Source organism: Leopardus geoffroyi, chromosome A2 (assembly GCF_018350155.1).
Source record: "Leopardus geoffroyi isolate Oge1 chromosome A2, O.geoffroyi_Oge1_pat1.0, whole genome shotgun sequence".
NCBI classification, from domain to species: domain Eukaryota; kingdom Metazoa; phylum Chordata; class Mammalia; order Carnivora; family Felidae; genus Leopardus; species Leopardus geoffroyi.
This window is the reverse complement of record NC_059331.1, coordinates 63,172,775-63,193,777: the sequence shown is the minus strand read 5'-3', so window position 1 is coordinate 63,193,777 and position 21,003 is coordinate 63,172,775. Positions and strand designations below refer to the sequence as shown.

At 56.3% G+C, this 21,003-nt stretch overlaps 1 protein-coding gene across 9 annotated transcripts in view; it reads left to right on the top strand.

Annotated features, from left to right (window-relative positions):
• TNS3 (tensin 3) overlaps window positions 1-21,003 on the top strand; it is a 217,867-nt gene that overhangs the window by 146,482 nt on the left and 50,382 nt on the right. For 7 of the 9 annotated variants that reach the window (XM_045494226.1, XM_045494223.1, XM_045494225.1 and 4 more), the window contains 4 exons: window positions 2,074-3,312; window positions 11,885-12,057; window positions 12,879-13,005; window positions 13,093-13,176. In XM_045494226.1, the coding sequence (XP_045350182.1) occupies window positions 2,074-3,312; window positions 11,885-12,057; window positions 12,879-13,005; window positions 13,093-13,176 (1,623 nt within the window). The remainder of the gene's footprint in view (window positions 1-2,073; window positions 3,313-11,884; window positions 12,058-12,878; window positions 13,006-13,092; window positions 13,177-21,003) is intronic. The other 2 variants (XM_045494230.1, XM_045494228.1) reach the window with 1 other exon arrangement.

The window sequence follows — 21,003 nt, the reverse complement described above, 5'->3', positions numbered from 1 at the left end:
ACAGTCCCCAGAGCTCCTGGGCCTTTGGGAAGACCTGAGCTCCGACAGAGGGATCCCCAGGTTTGGGCAGGTCTGTCTTGGGGCTGTGCTGCTTCCTGTTCCTTTCCTGAAGATGGGACATGGGTCTTGCAACCTGTGTGTGTGGTAGGACATTTAGGTGGAAGCCCATGGTGGCATATGTCTGCGTCCTGTCCGCACTGTGGGTGGGAAGGTCCCTGAGCCCCCTGGGGGCTACGGATCCAATGTCCTAAGTGCTGGGTCTCACACAGAGCCAGTGTGGGGTCATAATGCGTTTGCTATTGTCTTGAGATGGCTACTAAGGGTAGGGCTGAGGGTACTGAGGGTAACTGGGGACTCCTCGGCCCAGGGCACACGGGTCTGTGTACCCGTCACACAGACCCTTCCTTGTAGGCCATTCCTGGCCTGGGGCTGGCCAAGGGGTTCTAACTCAGAACAATCACTGGAAGAAATTTTGTACCATTCATTCTTAGCTTCCTCTTTTAATTTTAATTTTTTTAACTTTTTAGTTTTTTAATTTTATTAAAAAATGTTTTCAATGTTTATTCATTTTTGAGACAGAGAGAGTCAGAGACAGAGCATGAGTGGGGGAGGGTCAGAGAGACAGGGAGACACGGAATCTGAAGGAGGCTCCAGGCTCCGAGCCGATGCGGGGCTCAAACCCACGAACCATGAGATCATGACCTGAGCTGAAGTCGGATGCTTGACCGACGGAGCCACCCAGGTGCCACTCTTGGCTTCCTTTAAAAAGTCATTGCGCCTGTGCGTTTATTTGAGGTTGAGGGAGAAGGATGTGGAAGTCATGGATGCACAGTTCTGGCAGGTGGGACGCGCTTCTAGAATTCGTGACGGCCGCCCGGCTGTGCGGCCCAGTGGTTTGTGCTCTGGCCAGACACCCGCTGGCCAGGCCTCCTCGGACCCCTCTGTCCGTCGACGTGGCGGGGTCTGAGATTCATACAGAGCTGCCTCCGGCCTCATGGGGAGGGAAGGCGCGTGCTCCGTGGGTCTCGCAGGGGCTGATGCCTCCCAGCGCCAGAGGGGCTCCCACGGAAGCCAAAGTGAATGCGTGTTTTCTCAGGCCAGTGAAGCCCCTCATCCGCGCGCTGTGTCTCCTCACCCTCATGTCAAGCCTGCATGTAGAACACACCCTCATTTGCAGCCGGGGGAGCACGGGCCATGGGAACACGGGCCCTGCACGAGTCCCGCCGCATGTCGGAGTGTGACCCGGGCACTTCCGTGGTCGCGGGCACCCAGCCCGCCAGGCCGGGAGTTGGACCTCAGGGCGAGTTTCTCCAGAGGCCCAGTCACCCCTGGATGTGGTGGCTCCCAGGTGCCCAGAGCGCGGGTGCAGCCCTCGGCAGCTGCCTCGCTCTGGTGTCCCTGCCGTGTCCCGGGGGGCAAGAGGGTGTGGACACCGGCTCACCCGGGACCCCACTCTGCACCTGCCCGTCCGTAGTTAATAATAGTAGCGGGGGTCCGCTCTTCCTGCCCTGATGTGAGGCCTCATCTGTGTTTCCCGACTGTCCTGCCAGGCAGAGGGAGGTCAGTGCACGAAGATTCGCTTCACCCTCCCGGTGGAAGGACACCGCTCCGTGGGGCAGTCCCGACAGGCCCCTGTCTGTCTCTCCCCACCGAGGGCTGGCCGGCCCCTGTGTCCCGTGCACGATGGGTTCTCGCCTCCTGATGATTTGCAGGCTCGGCCGTGCTCAGGGTTCAGGCTCGTGACAAAATTAACTCCCAGTCCTCCAGACAGGATGACTCCTAAGCTTGGAGAATCTGGAAAATTCTCTCAGTGATGGCGCTCTTTGCGTAAAAAGGTAGAAAGGGTTCTGGGGCCTGAAGCTGCTATAATTGCTTGGGCTGGTACTCGCTCTGCCGGTGTGGGGGGGGGGGAATGCAGAATTTTGGGGTCCCAGAGGAGTACTTGTCCCCAATTACAGCGCATTGTCTGTTACGGGTTCGTCTTTTGGCTCAGGCAGGTGCACATGTGCATCCCAGGAGCCTGAAGGCCGCTTTCAACCTTGACTCACAGCCGGTCTCTGTTTTCTCCCCCAGTGCCGCACACGCAGGGCCCGGTCGATGGCAGCCTGTATGCCAAGGTGAGGAAGAAGAGTGCCTCAGATCCCGGCGTCCCAGGCGGGGCCCCTGCCGTCCCCTCCGCCACCAGCCCAGACCACGGTGACCACACCCTGTCCGTCAGCAGCGACTCTGGCCACTCCACCGCCTCCGTCAGGACCGACAGGACGGAGGAACGGCTCGCTGCGGGGCCCAGGCGGGGCCTCAGCCCCCAGGAGAAGGCCGAGCTGGACCAGCTGCTCAGTGGCTTTGGCCTGGAAGATTCCGGAAGCCCCCTCAAGGATATGACTGATGCTCCCAGCAAGCACAGCGGCACACGCCACGTTGTGCCGGCTCAGGTGCACGTGAACGGAGACGCCGCGCTCAAGGAGCGGGAGACGGACATCCTGGACGACGACATGCCCGGCCACGACCTGCACAGCGTGGACAGCATCGGGACCCTGTCGTCTTCGGAGGGACACCAGTCGGCCCACCTGGGCCCCTTCGCCTGCTACCAGAGCAGCCAGAACTCCCTCCTGTCTGACGGCTTTGGCAGCAGTGCTGGCGAAGATGCGCATGGCGGCCTCGCCCCCGACCTGAGCCTCGGCGTGGACGCCCCTTTCGAGCGGGAGCGGGCTTTTGGGATCCGAGAGGCCAAGCAGCCACCCCCCGCGTTGCGGAGGCCCTCCGTGTCCGCGCAGACGCAGGCGTACGGGCAGAGCGGCTACTCCACACACACCTGGGTGTGCCAGCAGCAGATTGTGGCCGCCCAGCAGTACAGCTTTGCTCCCGACGGGGAGGCCAGGCTCGTCGGCCGCGGCCCGGAGGACGGGTCCGGCCTGCTGCAGGCCCAGCCCCGGGTTCTGGTCACCCCCACCCGGGGGACCGGCAGCAGAGTGGCCCCGCAGAGGAGCGTGGGCCCCGGGCCCCACCTCCCCGATGCACAGCGGCCCCCTCCCGGCAAAGCCTTCAAGCCCAGGTTTCCAGACGTCAGGGTCCTGAACGGGACCGGACCGGAGCCCGGCGCGGACCCCTCCCCGGGCTCGCCCACCCTGGACATCGACCAGTCCATCGAGCAGCTCAACAGGCTCATCTTGGAGCTGGACCCTACCTTTGAGCCCGTCCCCACCCACATGAACACGCCAGGCATCCAGGCCAACGGCCCCATGCCGCCCGACAGCCTGGGAGGCAGGCTATGGGACACGGGAGAGGGCCCCGGCAGGGCCCCCATGCGGCAAGGTGAGCGGGCAGTTGCACACTGCGTTCATGCGTGCCTTTACAGAACGGGGCCTCGCGCGCTGGGCTCTTTTCTGGGTCTGGGGGAGGCCCGTAGGGAGGACAGTCGGGCCCCTGGGCACGACCATGTGGGGACAGGTCAGCAAGTGCACAGTCCCGAGCTGGCTTTGCTGGGAGCAGGGGGCTGCTCATGGCCAGGCCCAGAGAGTGGGGGGCTCAGGCGTAGGGAAGGATGGAGGGAGGGGCGGGTTCCAGGCAGTCGGGGACGAGCGGATCCAGGCACCATCTTTATGTGCCCCTGCTGCTGTGGGGCCATGCTGACTTCAGGAGGCTAGGGCTGCGGGGTCCTGAGCCCTGGGACGTGTGGTGCAGGGACCAGGGTGGGGCCTTGCTGTCCCGCTGTGGGGCCTGGGAGGCCTGGGTGGCTGTAGCAGACAGGCGGTGACCTCGGGGTGTGTGGCTTCGTGAACGTAGGGACAGGTGTTGGGACGGGGTCTGTGACTTGTTCTCTGTGTCTGGGTGGCATAAAGCTGGGGGCCGCGGAGAGCTGGCGGGTCAGCCTGGGAGGGCAGCCAGCGGGCAGTGGTGCTGGGATGGAGGGAGGCTGTGAGGGGCAGGGAGCCGCGTGTGGAGGCTGCAGGGAGTCTGGCCGGGCATCCAAGCCTGCGCGCCACCAACGTCCGGGGAGGCCGAGGACAAGACGCCCGGCCGGGCTCAGGCAGGGTCTGGACCCAGCGCCCCCTCAAGAGCATGGTGTCCACACGAGGCCAGGCCGTCCTGCGCTGGTATGTCAGCAGGCTCCCTGGGTCCCTGCTGTAAGTGAAGACGGGAGTCACAAAGCGGGGGACACTCTCACCTCCTCTTCCTTCTGTGTGTGGGCCCAAAGGCCACCTGTCCTGCTGAGCTGGTCACACTGATGGCAACCTTGCCGCTCTCTGGCGTTGCTCTACGGACCCCCTTCCTCTCCCTCAGGCCCCTTCGCCGCCGGGATGGATTCCCATCTTATGGTTGAGGTTTGGGAGGCGTCGAGAGATGAAGTGACCTGTCCAGCATCCCCTGCAGTAGAGCAGGAATAGGTCCCTGCCCCCATGCGCCCTGCCTGCTTCTGAGGAGGATGGTGGTGATGGAGATGATGACAATGGTGACGAAGATAGTAACGGAGGAGATGGTGAGACTGATGATCACCAGGGTGATACTGGCGTTGTTCATGACGATGGTTAACAGCGAGAGTAAGCACTGTCACTGAGTGCTCGTGCTGTTCCAGGCGTTATGTTTGAGCTTCCCTGCGTCACCTGTGATCTCGGCACCTACCGTGGCAGGTGCACAGAGCTACCGTCTGTCTGACCCTGCATCGCATGGCTGAGCCCTTCTTCCGCTAAACTCCTGACCCCACCACGAGCCAGGAAACCCCTTTGTGTCCCGGCACGGTGTTTGTCAGCAGGGGGGTGTGGTGCTGGCGGAAAAGTGGATGGCTCTGCCGAGTTGGGCCCTTCAGGAGGTTCATCACAGGACAGTGTGGGGAGCCTGGCCCCCGTCCAGAGCTTTCTGACGAAAGCTTTGACCTGGTGAAACGGGGTGGGGGGGAGTTGGGTTCCGTGGTGTTTGCTCCCTCTGTACCTCTGTGGCTCCCTCGTGCTGGTCTGACTCCCTGGCTGTGGCTGACGTCTGTGCGCCCCTCCCTGCAGCCCGGTTAGGCGGTTTCTTGGGTCACATCCGTTAAGTGGGGGAGACGTCACCTGATGACACCAGGTAACCGAAGAAATGACCCAGTCTGTGAAATTTGTGGTCCTGCCGACGGCAGACAGTGGGCTCTGTTATTCCCGGACCTCGAGGGCTCCTTGCTTCGTGTTGCCGAATACTTTGTTCCTGTTACGTCAACCCCCAGCCCACGATTACAGGACCCCGGCAGGCCCCCATCCTGCGGGCGGGCCTCACTGCCGGCGTCTTCATGTGCTTCCACAGATGAGGGCGTCTGTCACTCTAATACTCCCGAGTCAGGGGAACTGTTTATACTGAGGGGAATTCAGAGCAGTGAGAAGCAGCCACTTGCAACGATCGATTGTGGAAGGCCCATCCGTTTAAGTTACACGTTCAACCCCAAAGCGAAGGGATCCGCTGTGGGATCGTGAGGGTTTGCTGGCGCTCAGAAAGCAGCTTGAACCCGTGGCCCTGCACACCTTGTTTCCCGTGGGAGAGACCTGCAGACGTGCCACAGCCCAGGGTCACCTCAGCGCCAGGATGGCTGCCTCTGAGCATGTCTGCGGGGCGGGGGGCCCCGAGTGGGAGCCTGGCAGTGAGGCCTGCCCTGTGGAGATGTCGGAGGGGTGGCCGCAGCTCCTACCCCGATACCGGGTATTAGGAGAAATGGAAGAGCCCGTGGCATTTTGGCGTAGGAGCCCCCAGAGCGTCTGAGACCCGCTGCGTCCGTGGCGACTCTCCAAAGCCCCGAGTTTAGTAACTTTTGCAGTGCGCATCCCAGCCGAGCTCATTGCCATCAGCAGTCCGGCCCGGCCCCACCCCCTGGCTTGTTTTCCGACCCCACGCGTTGGCCTGTGCCAGGTATTTCGTGCGTGGAATCGTACAACGTGTGGCCTGCCGTGTCTGATTGCTTTCACGGGCGTCCACTTTTCCACGCTCCTCCGTGGTGTGGCGTATGTTAGAGCTTCGTTCCCGCGTGGGGCTGAATGGTACTCCCCTGTGTGGTTGGGCCACGTCACGTGTCTCCACTCATCCGAGCACGGGGTGGGGGGGGGGCTGCCGTGAATAGCACCGCCGCCGGCAACAACCACATACAGGTATTAGTCGGGATGTTTTCAGTTCTTGAGTCAAACCTCCAGGCCATGTGGCAATTTCTTGTTTAACATGTCTTGGGGACCACCCCCTCAGATGTTTGAAAGTTCGCCTTGGAGACCCTCTGGGCTCTGGTGTGGTACAACCAGCCAGTCCGCACAGGTGTGATGGCCCCAGGCACCCTCACTTTTGGACAGGTGCCAGTTTATTTTTCAGTCTGTGGATAGAGGGTGGTGAGATCCTCTCTAACGGGGTAGGGAGGTCATGACGTCTGAGCAGGGACGGCCCCGGGAGTGTCCCAACTCCTGCTTCTGTTCAGAAGTCTCGTGCGTCATTTCTCCTTCCAGCCCAGCAGCTGGCACCTGCCCGCACGTCCACTGAGGGCGGCCCTGCAGGTGGACAGCTCTGGCAACCGTCCTCCGTCAACGCCACGGCTGCTAAAAATGGAGATGACATGTCTGAAGAGACCATTTGGGGAGGGGAAGGATCATTCAAAAGGAAGATAAATTCAAATAAGCAAAAAAGGGAACCGAAGCCAGGTCCTAGCCTTTGCTGATGGTGTCTTGAGTGTAAAAGTCCCGTGTGAGGGGCGCCTGGGTGGCTCAGTCGGTTGAGCGTCCGACTTCGGCTCAGGTCATGATCTCACGGTTCATGGGTTCGAGCCCCGCGTCGGGCTCTGTGCTGACAGCTCAGAGCCTGGAGCCTGCTTCGGATTCTGCATCTCCCTCTCTTTCTGTTTCTCCCCTGCTCGTGTGCTCTCTCTCTCTCCCTCTCTCTCAAAAACAAAGATTAAGAAAAAAAATTGAAAGTCCCGTGTGAGTCGAGGCGCGATCTCGCCTTTCGGCGGCTCTCTGGCTTCCCCCGTATGTGCTTGAGGTCCTAGCTTAGGGGAGTGAAACATGCGAGGCGTGTTGCTTAAGTTTCTCATACTGGCAGGAGAGACTTCCTAGCTTTTCGGACATACCGTTTCCCTTTTGAGCAGGCCGTTTTGCAAGCAGCGCTAGCTAGCTGACCGAGCGCTTCAGTGTGTCCGGTGAAAAGGCCTTTCAGTGTTGCAATGCAGAGAGACAGGCTTGTCTCACTTGGCCTCTTAGCATCCTTCTGCCAGTGACGGCCCGTTCCTGTGGGCTCTCCTGAGTCTGGGCTGGGGTCACAGACGGTGGAGACAGCCCCAGAAGCAGAGGTCTGTGCTGCTGAAGGCTGTTCGTGCTGTGGTCCTGCGTGGTCGTCAGCGTTAGGAATTTTTTTCTTTTAATTTAAAAACCTTTAATTTTAAATTTTAATTTAAAAATTGTTTTAAGTTTTATTCTGAGAGAGAGACAGAGAGAGGGAGCAGGCGAGGAGCAGAGAGAGAGAGAAAGAGAATCCCAAGCAGGCTCCACGCTGTCAGCACAGAGCCAGACACGCAGGGCTGGGGGCTGGAACTCACAAACCACAAGATCTGGACCTGAGCCAAAACTGAGTCGCATGCTTATGGGACCGAGCCCCCCCAGGCGCCCCATCACTAGGCCTTTCTAACAAACGCCTCTTAGATCTGGCCAGCCAATCCCTGTTTCCGTTTAGGCAGAAATAAAGCTCGCCGTGTCCTCCTGGAAACTTTCAGCTAGGAAGGGTGGGCCTTTCACTGTCATGCTGCCCCTTGACCTCTCCCACTGTCTCTGGAGGAGGTGGGTGCGTTTAGCTGAATGAGCTGAAGTCCGGAGGCGGAGGCCACAAGCACACCGTGGGGCGGTGTTTGGACTTTGTTTGTTTTCATTCCTAAGAATGCACGGGAGTTTCCAGAACCTGCTGTGCAGGCCTGTGTGACGCAGGGCTTCACTCTTCTCTGCTGGTATAAAGACAAATAAATAGCTTGAGGGCACCTCGCCTTCTGCCGGCCCAGATGGGAGATAAAGGCGCTGTTCTAGAAGGTCATGGGTTTCTGTCTACTCTAGAGCAGGAGCATGGCCACTTTCTGCCCCTAGAGGGCCAGGTTGAGTTGACCAGGGTTGTGACGGGGGCGTCAGAATTATCCTAAGCGCTCCCCACCTGTACGACTCCAGTGTGAATCCGGGCTCGACCGACCCCAGCCTCGGTTCTCAGCCTGGTTGTGTGTTGGTAACACCGGGAGGTTCTAATCTGGGCCCCCCTCCCCGCAGGCTGCACGGGAAAGGCGGGGAGGTCTGTATGCCAGGAATTTTAGTGCGATTCTAATATGCAGCCGGGTTTGTGAACGGCTGTTTTAGATTTGTGGTTCTAACTGGGCGTGGGTCCCAGTCCCCGGAGGGCTGACCCAGTGCCGGGTGAGGCGGGAGAGCCCCGCCCGCAGGTAACTCCCCTACCGCCCAGGTTTCCAGCCCTGCTGTGGAGTTTGGAGGATGGAGGGGGTCCCATGCCAGGGACCAGGGTGGTGAGTCCTCCTTCCTGTCACAGTATTTATTTCGGTGGGACGGAGGAGGGGCTGTGACCCCACCCTGTAGGATCTCAAGTCCTTCGTAGACCCGATCAGATGACCCCCGTGGGGTGGTGCAGGGAGGGTATGGGTGGGTTCTGAGTTACCGAGGGTGACGTTATTGCCCACCTTCTGGTGGTGAGTGGTGTAAGTTGCATCCGCCGTAGACTGAGTGACTGGGTGTGCGGGGGCTGAGGCCACCTATCGTCCTGTGTGCATGCCTCAGTCCCAGCGGGGCTCCGTCATTGCGTGTCCCCTGAATGCCTGAAGGACCCAGCGTTGCTTGAGTCTCAGGTTCAGCGAGCTCCTGCATCCCTCAGTGAGCCTGAGCCTCCTCGAGCCTGGCCGAGGCCCAAGTGACACCTGAACAGTCCAGGGTGTGACCCCAGTACCTCCCCCCTCCCCGGGAATAAAGTCAAATTGCAAACATGAGACATACTGGTGTTTGGGAATGGCAAGGAGGGGGTCTCCCGGGGACACCTGCCCCACTTTAAGCCTGGGAAGTAGTGTCCGGTGGCGGGAGGAAAGGAGACCAGCCTGAAGACACGTGCATACCCAGCACGGGGACCGCAGGAATTGGCGGCGTCCAATTGTGTGACCATCGTGTGGCAGGCCACATGCCGCATGTGGGCAGGAGAAGCAGGTCCCCGGGTGGGGCAGGCTCACAGCAGCCGGTAAAGGAGGAGCCCTCTGACCTGCCCTCTGTGGACATCGCACTGAGAACGTGATCAGGGCAGGTGGGCGGATGTGCAGGTCCCCAGGGATTTTCGCAGACCCCCGCGGCCCTGGACTGCCTTGTTTTCTGCATCCATTCCAGCATCCTGCGTGACCCTGCAGGGCTGGTGAGGTCCCGGTGCCTTGGCTACTGGCTGGGAAGTGGCAGGAAGCAGGTGAATCATAGTGTGGGGGCGGGGGGTCTGAACGGGGATGTAGGGCTGGGACAGGGCAGGGGGTGCGTGGGGACAGCAGGTGCCCAGGGGCCCAGAGAGGGAGCCTTCTCAGAGCTGACCCCTCCCCGTTGGGGACTGAGCCCACCTGCCGGTGTTCCCGGCATGCAGCTTTAGCTCAGAGAGTCTCTCCTGCCTTCGTTCGGTCTCGTTTTCTCCTTTCCCTGGATTTGACTTCTTCACTGAAAAGGAAAAACGTGGGCACCACCGGGGTGATGGCGCAGGTTCTTCATACAGTTCGGGAGTAGGCGTGCAGCATTTCGTTATGCAAGTCCAAGGGAGGCCCTCCCGGCAGGTGGGCAGGCCTGCCTTCCAGTTTGCCCAGTGACCGAAGGGCGGGCTGCCTTTGTGTCCGCCTCTGGGGACACTGTCCTGCCCTCGCTGGGCTGTGCGCCCCCCACCAGCCCCGCCCCCCCAGACGTGGCGCAGACTCGGGCTCTGGCCCTAAGCAGAGAGACAGTCGCCCCGGCACAGAATCGGTTCTGCCAGCGGAAGAGCCACAGAGACGCATCGGGGGGTGGGAATCGGCACACAGGACCTGGCGGAGCGGAAGGAAACCTTCCTCCTGGGAGACCATATGCGTCTTATTTTTCTGGCTTTGAAAGTAATACATATCAGAGGCACTTGGGTATCTCTGTCGGTTAAGTGTATGACTCTTAGTTTTGGCTCAAGTCACGATCTCATGGTTGGGGGGTTCGAGCCCCACGTTGGGCTCTGTGCTGACAGAGCAGAGCCTGCTTGGGATCCTCTCTCTCTCTCTCTCTCTCTCTCTCTCTTTCTCTCTCTCTGCCCACACCCTGCTCGTGCTCATGCACTGTCAAAATAAATAAATATTAAAAAGTAATACATGTCATTAGTGACAACTTGAGAGAAGGTGGAAACGAACAAGAAACATGAACGCTGCCTGGAACCCCACAACCAGAGACAGCCGTCGATGAACATTTTGGTGCATTTTTTTACTCCTCAAAGCGAACTCCTAACTTTCCATGCTGCGGGTTCACTCGGTTTGCCCTGCCCACCTGGCAGGGGTTGCTCCTGCTGGCCTGTCCTTGTGCTGTGGCCGCATCTCACACCTGCCCTGTTTTTCCAGGAGTGTCACCCTGGGATGAAGGCTCTCGGTCCCAGAGGAGGCCAGGGACTGTCACCGAGACAGGCCTGGCCTCTGCTGACTATGTGGCCTGTGTTTTTGCTCCTTTGGGAAGGGAAACTTTCATGAGATGCTTCTGTGCAGATCATAGCCTGAAAATGCCCCCCACTTCCGTCGAGCATGCTCTGGACCCTATTCCAGCAGACCCTCAGTGGCTGCCTGGGCCTCATGCCAGCAGCAGACCCTTAGTGGCTGCCTGGACCATGTTCTTACAGGCTCAGAAGCAGGAGGTATTGATTCATGCAAACGATGGGTCCACAGGTCCCTGGTGCTCACCTGCCACTGGACACCTGTCCAGTCCTTTCTCGGTATGGTGGGTGCGTCCTAAGGTTCTGTCCTGCCCCGAATCCGGCTCAGCAGCGGGGGGTGGGGGGGTGGGGGGGCTCGGTTGCAGGAGCTGCTGGTTTCTGGCGGGGCTGCCTTGTGCACCCCAAGGGTGAGGACACCCCTGTCGCGTGCACATCCATCGACAGCAACCCCCGTGTCTCCCTGAGCAAGCACCACCGACCAGGCAGGAAATTAAGGGTGAACGACTTAACAGATGTGATGTTACTATCCACGTGTGCTGGGGTCATGCGTGTGAGCAAATAGGGGATGGACAGGGTGCCTAGTTAAAGAGGAGGGACAGCATCTGAACAAGGGAGATGTCTGTGCAGGCAGGTGCGTACGGGGCATGTTCATGAGTCAGGGAAACATCCTGTGTCTCTGCTCAGTCCTGGGCTGTCCTAAAGCAAAATGCAAGTAGTCTGACCCCAAAGTGGACCCCGAAGCCTGATAAGGGGTGAGGGGTCTCAGATCATAAAGTCCCCAGGCGCCTGCAGCCATCAGGGGGCCTGGCCGGGTCGGGTTCTAGCCACCAAGGATCCTCCGTGCGCCCTCGGCGAGGGGAGGGCGGGCTCCGTCCTGGCCTCAGGTGCACCAAGATCCCTCCTGGGAGAAACAGGAAGTGAACAAAGGTAGGTGAGACAGTGGCAGGTTGGGACACCACACTCGGTGACAGAAGCCAGACAGCAAAGGACACGTGGTGTGTGATTCCGTTCATAGGAAACGTCTGGAACAGGCCAGTCCACAGAGGCTGCCGGGGGTGGAGGGAGGGGGCGTGGGGCTTCCTTTTGGGAGATGAAAATGTTTTGGAACTAGAACAAACAAAAAGTGAAAGAAAATAGGAAGCACCCTTTGAGAAAGTGTGGTCGGGTCTTAATTAAGGTCTGTGTGCTCGCTGCAGTAAAATCACCTGCAGCCCACGTGTTTCTCTGTCAGGCTCCCCAGGGGACGAGCCACCGGGAGGAAGATTCCGGAAGCTCAGCCTCGGGCAGTATGACAACGATGGTGCGGGGCAGCCGGCCTTCCCCAAGTGTGGATGGGGAAAGACCCCGGGTGCGGAACAGGCCGTGAGCCTGGCGCCTTTCCTGTCTCCGGCGGATGCCAAGGAGGTACGCACCGCCACCTGACAGCGGGGCCTGCACACTTCCCGATCGCGGTCCTGTTGACACCCCAGAGTCCCTCCTGTCTCACAGATGGGGTTCCTCCCGGAAGAGCAGGGGGTGCGGTCGGGAGAGCCCGGGTGCACGGCCCTCCCCAGAGGGCACGGCGTGGCCACCGTAGGCTCCTCTGAGCCTCTGCGCCCTGACTGCACAGTGGGGTGAGGTGGGAGCGGGCAGGTGGCTGAAGGTGGACGGCGGTGGCCAGGGGCACACAGACTCCCCGGGAGGGAAGCAGGAAGGAAGTGGGTCGGGGTGGGTGTGGGGCCCCATGGTGGGATCCACGGAGCATCTTCCAGGGGGGTGCGGCTGAGATATTGCAGGTAGACGGGTCAGAACCCGGTACTCTGAGCCCTCCCCTTCCGTGTCTTCCTCCTCGTCGGGGGTTGGGGGGAGAAGATTGGAGCCCAGAATAGACCAGAAGAGAGACGTTTGGGATGAATACTTCCAGACTGTTCTCTGTGCCGTGGGTGTGTCTGTGTTCTTTCACGTACCCACCGGCACACCACAGGTAGCGATGATTTTTATCCTGTTTTTCCCCCGAGCGCCCGCGTCCCCAGGCTGAGCCGTCTCTGCCAGCTCCGTGGCAGGGGGGGTGGACAGGCCGCAGGGATGTCCCTCTTCCTTCGTGTTACTGAAGCTCTTCCCAGTTTTCTGTGGCCGCCAGTGGCAGGGCTGTGCGCGGGGACGCGGCCTCCTGTCCCCGCACGGTGGGCCAGTCCAGGCCCGCCGTCAGGAGGTGGCCTTCACCTGACTCCCTGTGCCAATTCCAGACGGTGGCTGCCGCGTACCCCCCAGACCCCGATGGGATCAGTGGCAGGAACTTCTCTCCAACCAAAAGCGGCAGTGACTCACCCTCTCCCACGCCCGCGTTTCCCGTGTCTCCGGAAACACTGTATGGTAAGAACGGAGCCAGGCTCGAGGTGGGCAGGGCGCCCTGTCAGGGAGGACGCAGCCACAAGGGCTCCGCTCTTCTTTCTTTTCCAGTGACGACGCCCCCGCGTTATGCGCCGTTCAGCCCGCCCGGGTCGCAGACGGGCAGCGCCAGCGGTCTGTACAGAGGCGCTCACGGTAAGAGTCTGTCCTCCCCCCGCCTGGGCGTCTCACGCAGAAACCTTTTCGCGGGTGTCCAATCTCCGGAGCCTGGAAAGCGAGGAGGGCTGTCACTGTGCCGTGCAGATGCTGGGGGTGACCACCACCTGTGTCCTGTGGGTGCACGTCTGTGGTACATCCCGGGCCTGCCACTTGAGCAAGGTGGGAGGGGCGGTGGGCTCTGGGGCGGAGAGTCCCTGCTTCTCCACTCCTCCCTGCCCAGAAGCTGGAAGAAGGCCTGCCCTTTACAGAGGAACTGGGGCCCCAGGGCCGGGGAGCTCCCTGCTCCGCAGCAGGGCCGCCCACCCGAGACCCCCGGCCACTGTCCTGGATCTTCCCAGGGGAGCGACGGCTGTCAGGAGGGGTCTGTCGCAGCCCCCAAACACTTCCCATACGCAGCGCGGTGTTCAAGTACGACATGTGGGCCCCGGGAGGGAATGGTAGCTGAGCAGCAGTGAAGGGGCTGCTCTACACCCCTTCCTGCGGACACCCCCACCACTTGTCTTGAGAGTCCAGGACGGGCTGACCTCAAGCATGACCTCAGGCACATGGAGAGGGGCTATAGTTAGAGCCCAACGTCCATTTAGTATTATTTTTTAAATGTGTGTTCATTTTATTATTTAAAATTTTTTTAATGTTTATTTATTTTTGAGAGAGAGACAGCATGAGCGGGGGAGGGGCAGAGAGAGAGGGACACCCAGAATCCGAAGCAGGCTCCAGGCTCTGAGCTGCCAGCACAGAGCCCGATGCAGGGCTCAAACCCACAAACAATGAGATCATGACCTGAGCTGAAACGAGATGCTCGATTGAGCCCCCCAGACGCATTTGAAAATCTTTCTTCTCTGTGAGTGTGGATTCCTTCTGCTGGTTGTCTCCTGCGGAAGAAGGCTCCCTGAATGGTCGTCTCGCACAGTTTTTGGGAGAGCACGTAACTCCTGCCTCCTTCCCCAGCAGTGGTTGTTGTGACGACAGCCGGTGCCCCGTCCTTCCTTTCCTAGAGAAAACCAGATCTGTGCGTCCTTTAGAGGAAGGGCTGTCCTTCTCCCCTAGTCCCCTGTGGCTCCAGGACCATACTGTGTCTCTGTCCGCGCAGAGCCCCGCGGTCACACTGCCCCCTTTCCTAGCAGGTGGGAGTAAAGCGCGGAGTAGGGAGAGGGTGCTCGGTGCTGGTGCACGTGTGTGTTCCGTAAGCGTCATGCGGAGAAGTCTGTCCTGTACTGGGACGATGTAGATGGTGGCAAACACAGGGACTTCGTTCCCACCTCCTCCTCCACCAGCCCACCACGACCAAGGGCTGATGTCGGCGTATCGAGACCAGCTTTGTTGGAGACGTGCTGGTGGTGGCTGGGGGGTGTGGATGATCAGCCCGAGGACAGAAAATGCCGGAAAGAACCTTCAGGTTGAGCAGCAGCCCCTGACTTGGCCTCTGGGGTCCCTGTGTGGAGTATCAACCCTTCCGGAACTTGAGAAAGGCCCGGAGAGGGGAACGGTGTGGGTGGGGCTGGTGGGGTCGGGTCCACGGCCCCACGCAGCCAGCGCACATTCGGCATCAGTGTATCCAGCGCGTCGTCCTAGTGCCTTCCCTGTGTAAATGTCCCCGTGGGAGATGTAGGGCTTTGATTTCAGATACAAGAAGCGAACGCGTTACAGGGAGTGTATTTCATCCTAAGAACACCCGTGAGTCTTCTGGAGTTTTCGTCCGGCCGTCCTGACGCGGTTGGTCCCTCATTCTGGGCGGCGGGTGACTCCCCTGGGTGGTGGGTGACTTTCCCAGACCGCGGGTGGCTCCGTGGTGACTGCACTAGGTCATGCGTAGTCCACGTTGGCTCTGTGTTCTTCCCAGTGTGATTTCTCTCACGTTGTGGTCACGTGACGGGGCCGTCCTACTCACAGGTAAGGAACCTACACAGAGAGGTGAAGCACATCCCCCTGAGCCACACAGCAGGCCCAGGTCCGCCTCACTCCCCAGCCGGGGGCTTTTGATCCAGGGTGTTAGAGTAGACAGGACTCGGTTTTCACTTTCCTCAGCTAGACCAGGAGTGACTTCGTGTCAGTGCTGGGAAAGCACAGGGATGGTCTCAGGGGGCTGGGATTTGAGTCCTATCATGGAAGAACCATGCCTCCGACTCAGCGCCCCTCTGAGCCTGTTTCCTCATCTGCAGGTACAACAGTGCCCCGTTTGGGACCAGTGTGCCGTGTCGGGGTGGGATCTGCTAGGCAACTTAATGCCTGCTTCTGTGTCACTTAGAGCCAAATGCCACTGTGTGGACACACGAGAGGATTTGCTTTAGATCCGCATCTTGAGGGTGGCGCTGTCATCCTTGCATGGACTAGATGTTGTTTTCCCCGTTCCTCCCGCAAGGTGAGACTGCACACCTGGCGGTCTGTGTGGAACAGGTGCCAGAGGCTGAATGGTGGGGGGAAAAAGCAGACTGACCATAGGTACTGGGACCACGGAACCCGAGGGGACCGCATCCTGGGATGTGAAATCACAGAGCCAAAAGAAAGCGTGCCATGCTTCCTCCCGGTAACGGGAGAATTCCCAAACGCCTGGAAATGAAGCAGCCCGTAATTCGTGGGTCCAAGAGGAACTCTCAAGGGAAATCCGAAACCATCTTGACCTGAATACAGCAAAAGTAAAACATTTCAAAATTGGTGGGAGAGACCTCAAACAGTGCTGATGGGAAAGTTCACGGCCATAAACATACCCGTTGTCTGGAATGGGTATGTTTGAACTCCTGCCTCCAGGACCCCAAGATGGCCAGAGGGGAGAAAATAATACATATAAGCAGAACCAATGAAATTACAATAATATAATAGATAATATATAATATAAGATCAATGAAGTTATGAATAAGGAAATGAGAAAAAGTAAATGAAAAAAAAGCGGCTTCTTTGAGGAGACCAGGAAAGTTGACAGATCTCTCTAAAGACAGACAAAAAAGGGGGAAGCACAGATTAGTAATGTCAGCAGTGAAGAGGGGGGGCCTGTCACCACAGACCCTGCAGACAGGATCGGGACAGTGGCTCCATACCCAGGGGTTAGTGGTGAGCACGTGTGGTGACCACTCGCCCAATGTGAAACAGACAGTGTGATGCTGTGTAACTATCAAGGAAATTGAATTTGTAATTTACACATTTTCCCCCAGAAGAAATCTCCCGGCCCTGATGGTTTTACTGGAGAATTGTACCAAATATTTAAAGAACAATTAACACTAATTTTACACAACTCCTAGAAACATAGAATTTGTTCTATGAAGACAGAGTTACCCTAGTACCAAACCCAGACACAGACAACAAAAAGGAAGATAGACCGATATCCCTTATGAACAGACTCAAAATCCCTTAACCAAACATGAGTAAATAGAACCATAGTATATATAAAAAATTACACACCTTGACCAGATGGGATTTATTCTAAATGCAAAGCTCCTTCGTATCCGTCAGTGTAATCCATCATATTTAATGGATAAAGAAGAAAAACCACATGATGTTATATTCGTAGATGCAAAGGAAATTTTTTGGACAAAATCCACATCTGTTCATGACTGTAAATTCCCGGTAGAATAGCTCAGAGGAGAGCTTCCTCAGCCTGAAAAAAAGAATCTAAAAAACCCTGCAGCTTGCACATAATGCTGGAAATTCTACAGGGGGCATTGTGCAAGAAAAGGAAATACAAGATGAGAGTGGAAGGGAGGAAATAAAGCTGCCCCTTCTTGCAGATTCACGATTTATCTTTGTGGAGAATTCCCAGGAATCTATAAAAAAATCTCCCAGAACAATTAAGTCAGCTGGTTGCAGAGCACCAGAGAAACACACAAAAATCCATTATATTTCTATATACCAGCAGTGAACACGTATAGACCTCAGTTAAATATACAGTGCTATTTATAATAGCTCGAAAAAGCGAATACTAAAGCGTAAGCCAAAGAAAACATGCAAGTCTCATATGTCGAAAACTCCATGGTGTCGGTGAAGAATAATCAAAGAAGATATACGTAAGTGGAGAGAAATACCGTGTTCATGAGTTGGAACACTCACCCTGGTGAACATGTTGGTTCTTCTCAAACTTATGTACAGTTTTAACACAATTCCTATAAAATCCAAACAAGGTTTTTTTTTGTAGATCTAGGCAAGACAGTTCTAAAGCTTATATGGAAATTCAGGGGAACTAGGATAGCTAAAATAATTTTGATGTTTATTTATTTTTAAGAGAGAGAGAGAGAGACAGAGCGTGAGTGCGGGAGGGTCAGAGAGAGAGGGAGACACAGAATCTGAAGCAGGCTCCAGGCTCGAAGTCATGAACTAAGAGACCATGACCTGAGCCAAAGTTGGACGCTTAACCGACGGAGCCTCCCAGGCGCCCCAGGATAGCTAAAATAATTTTGAAAAAGAATAAAGTAGGAGGCATGGGTTAACTAAGTTCTAGACTTTCTGGGTCACCAGAAATCAGGACTGTGTGGTGTGGGGTGGGGCGTGGTACAGACATAAAACCAGTGGAATGGAATAAAAAACCCCAAAATACACCCCCACAAATATGCCCAACTGATTTCTTTTGGAAAAGGTGCAAAAGCAAGTTCGATGAAAGAAAAACTGTCCTTTTCACAAATCTGTAGCCACTGGGGACACACAGTCAAAAAAAAAGGGGGGGGGCACGCCTGGGTGGCTCAGTCAGTTAAGCCTCCGACTTCAGCTCAGGTTATGATCTCACAATTGGTGGGTTTGAGCCCTGCATCTGCCTCTGTGCTGACAGGTCAGAGCCTGAAGAAGGCTTCGGATTCTGTGTCTCCCTCTCTCTCTGTGCTCCTCCTCTGTGCTCGCTCGCTCTCTCTCTCAAAAATAAGTAAGCAAACAAACAAAAAAAAAACCCCAAAAAGAACATCAACCAAAGTCTTGTATCTTATACAAAAACTAACCTTAAATGGATCACAAACTAAAATATAAAACTATAAAACTTTTAGGAAAAACAAATAGAAAATCTTTGGGATCCCAGGCTAAGCGAGAGTTAGCACTCAGAGCACAAAAGGGAAGATTGATAAAGTTAGACTCCATCAAAATTGAAAGAGTTTGCTTCAGGAAGAGACTGCTAAGAGGTTGAAAGGGAAACAGCAGGCTGAGAGAAAGTCTTTGCCCTCTACATACCGAGAAACAACGTGATCAGAACGCGGGTATAAGCCCAGAGACCCCTCACTGAGGAGGATGGACAGACAGCAGATAAGCATGTGAAGGACATCCAGCACCATGAGCCACCAGCGAGATGCTAGTGTAGTCTTCAGGATCATACGGACCTAGCAGAATGGGAAAAATAAAAAATAGCGTCAGCACCAAATGCTGGTGAGGATGTGGAGAAATGGGAAGTCTCGTTTACTGCTGGTGGGGGTGTAAAATGGTGCTGCCTCTTCGTGGGAAATGGTCTGGCACTTTCTAAAAAAAAAAAACAAAACAAAAAACAAAAAAAAAAACCTATGCAGTGGACCCCTGAGTTTTTATCCTGAAGAAATAGACTTCCAGTCACACAAAAACCCTTCCGCAGGGATTTGTAGCGGCTCTGTTTTTAGTAGCCCACAGCTGTCTAGGAGACAGCCTAGATGTCCTTCAGCAGGTGAATGGTCACACGGTCCGAGCTCCGTCCACACGGTGAAACCCAGCCAACTCCTGATAACATGGAATAACCTGGATGAGTTTCCAGAGCAAAGTCATTCCCTGAAGTTGACATACTGTATGGTTCCATGTCTGTAACGCCCTTGCCATGGCAGAATTGTAGAAAGAATTATAGTGTCTTCTAGGGGTTTATAGGAAGGACAGAGGGGGGAAGGATGTGGGGGAAGGTGTGGTTTTAGAGGGGCCCTTGTGGGTGAGGATGTTGCCTGTGTTGGCTGTATCAACGTCAAGGTCCTGGTGTCCTTCTGTCAGATTCTGCCTTTGGGGCAAAGGGGATAAGGAGGATAGGGCTATTGTAAATAGTGCTGCTATAAACATTGGGGTGCATGTGCCCCCTTTGAATCAGCATTTTTAAAAATTCAGTCTTTCCTTTTAGTTATTTGCTTATTTAGTTATGTATTTAAGTTTATTTTTGAGAGAGAGAGAGAGAGAGAGCACACGTAAGGGAGGGGTAAGAGAGAGAGGGAGAATCCGAAGCAGGCTCCAGACTCTGAGCTGTCAGCACAGAGCCCCACACAGGGCCCCAGCTTGCCAACCGTGAGATCATAACCTGAGCTGAAGTCAGATGCTTAACTGACTGAGCCACCCAGGCACCCCTTGAATCAGCATTTTTGTATCCTTTGGATAAATTCCAAAGTAGTGTAATCGCTGGGTTGTAGGGTAGGATGAATGGATAAAGAAGATGGGATGTATGATGGAACGGAATAGTACTCAGCGATGAAAAAGAATGACATCTTGCCATTTGCAACAGCGTGGATGGAACTGGAGGGTATTGTGCTGAGTGAAAGAGGTCAAGACGAAGATATTGTATGATTTCACTCGTGGAATTTAAGAAACACAACCAGATGAACACAGTAGTAGGGGAAGGGCAGGAAAACTAAGATGAAAACAGAGGGAGGCAAACCATAAGACACTACTAAATACAGAGAGCAAAGTGAGGGTTGATGGAGGGTAGGTGGTTGGCAGGATGGGCTGGCTGGGGGATGGGCATTGGGAGGGCACCTGTTGCAGTGAGCACCGGCTGTTACATATAAGAGATGGACCACTGGGTTCTCCTGAAACCATTACTACACTCTATGTTAACTTGAATTTAAATTTAAGAACTTCTAGACTAATATAATTTTTTATTGCAAAAAAAAAGGGGGGGGTATGGGGCATCCTTGTGTAACGCTTGATAGCTGTGTGTGAATTTACAAGGGGTTCAAACTCATAAGTTCGGTGTAAATCCCACTGGGGGAGACGGTTCAGGTGTGGTTGAAGAGAGAGTATTGGCTGCCAGTTGACCAGCTGGGGGTGGGGGGGTGGTTTCCACGGAGGTTAATCCTATGGTTCTGCCTCCTTCTGTATGTGTTTGGGATTCTGCATGATGAGAAGTTAAAGTATAGGTAAGAGAGTCCTTGGTGGTGGGTGTGGTCCTCACGAGTGCCCTGGGCACTTGTGGTCAACCAGCCCCGCCCTCCTGGAAGTGCAGGGCGTGATCCGGGAGGATCAGTGATCCTGGGGCGGCGAGGACCCCAGGAGAGGACCCAGTGTGCTCGGCCAGTTCGCACCGGTTGTTGCCTGTTGAGGAGGTCTGCGAGTTTGAAGGGGGAGCAGGGCTAAGCTCTAACTAGGCTAAGGGAGAAATAGCGGGTTTCTCATTTTTTTTGCTGTGAACATTACAGTCTCAGGGACGTTCTGGCTTCGTTTCAGCACACAGTTAGCAGAACTCTACTTTGCAGAAACCCTCTCTGTGTCCCTCTGAGTCTGCAGAAACCCAGACCCACCAGACAGGTGTCAGAGAGGGTGATAGGCACCGGGTGCAGGTGGGAAAGACAGCCTGCAGGGGAGATCTGGGCTACACTTCAGCACAGGGACAGGTCAGTGGGTGGAAAGTTACTGAGAGGCAGGGCAAGGGAAGGGGGCGTTTTGCAAAACTGGCCCAGCAGGATTCTTGCTGCTGGAGGGCAGAGGCTTGGACACAGGGTGGGGATGACTTTGCAGAATCCTGGCCACATCAGGGCGCTCCGAGGCCGGCTGGCCAAGGGGCCTCTGGAGAAGGGGCTCCCAGGTCCTGAGTCCTGTTTGGTCACAGAGGCACTCTGTCGCAGGTCAGGCCCATCCTGCAGCTTGGCGTTGGGTGCAGCGGTGCTCCCTGGGCCACGG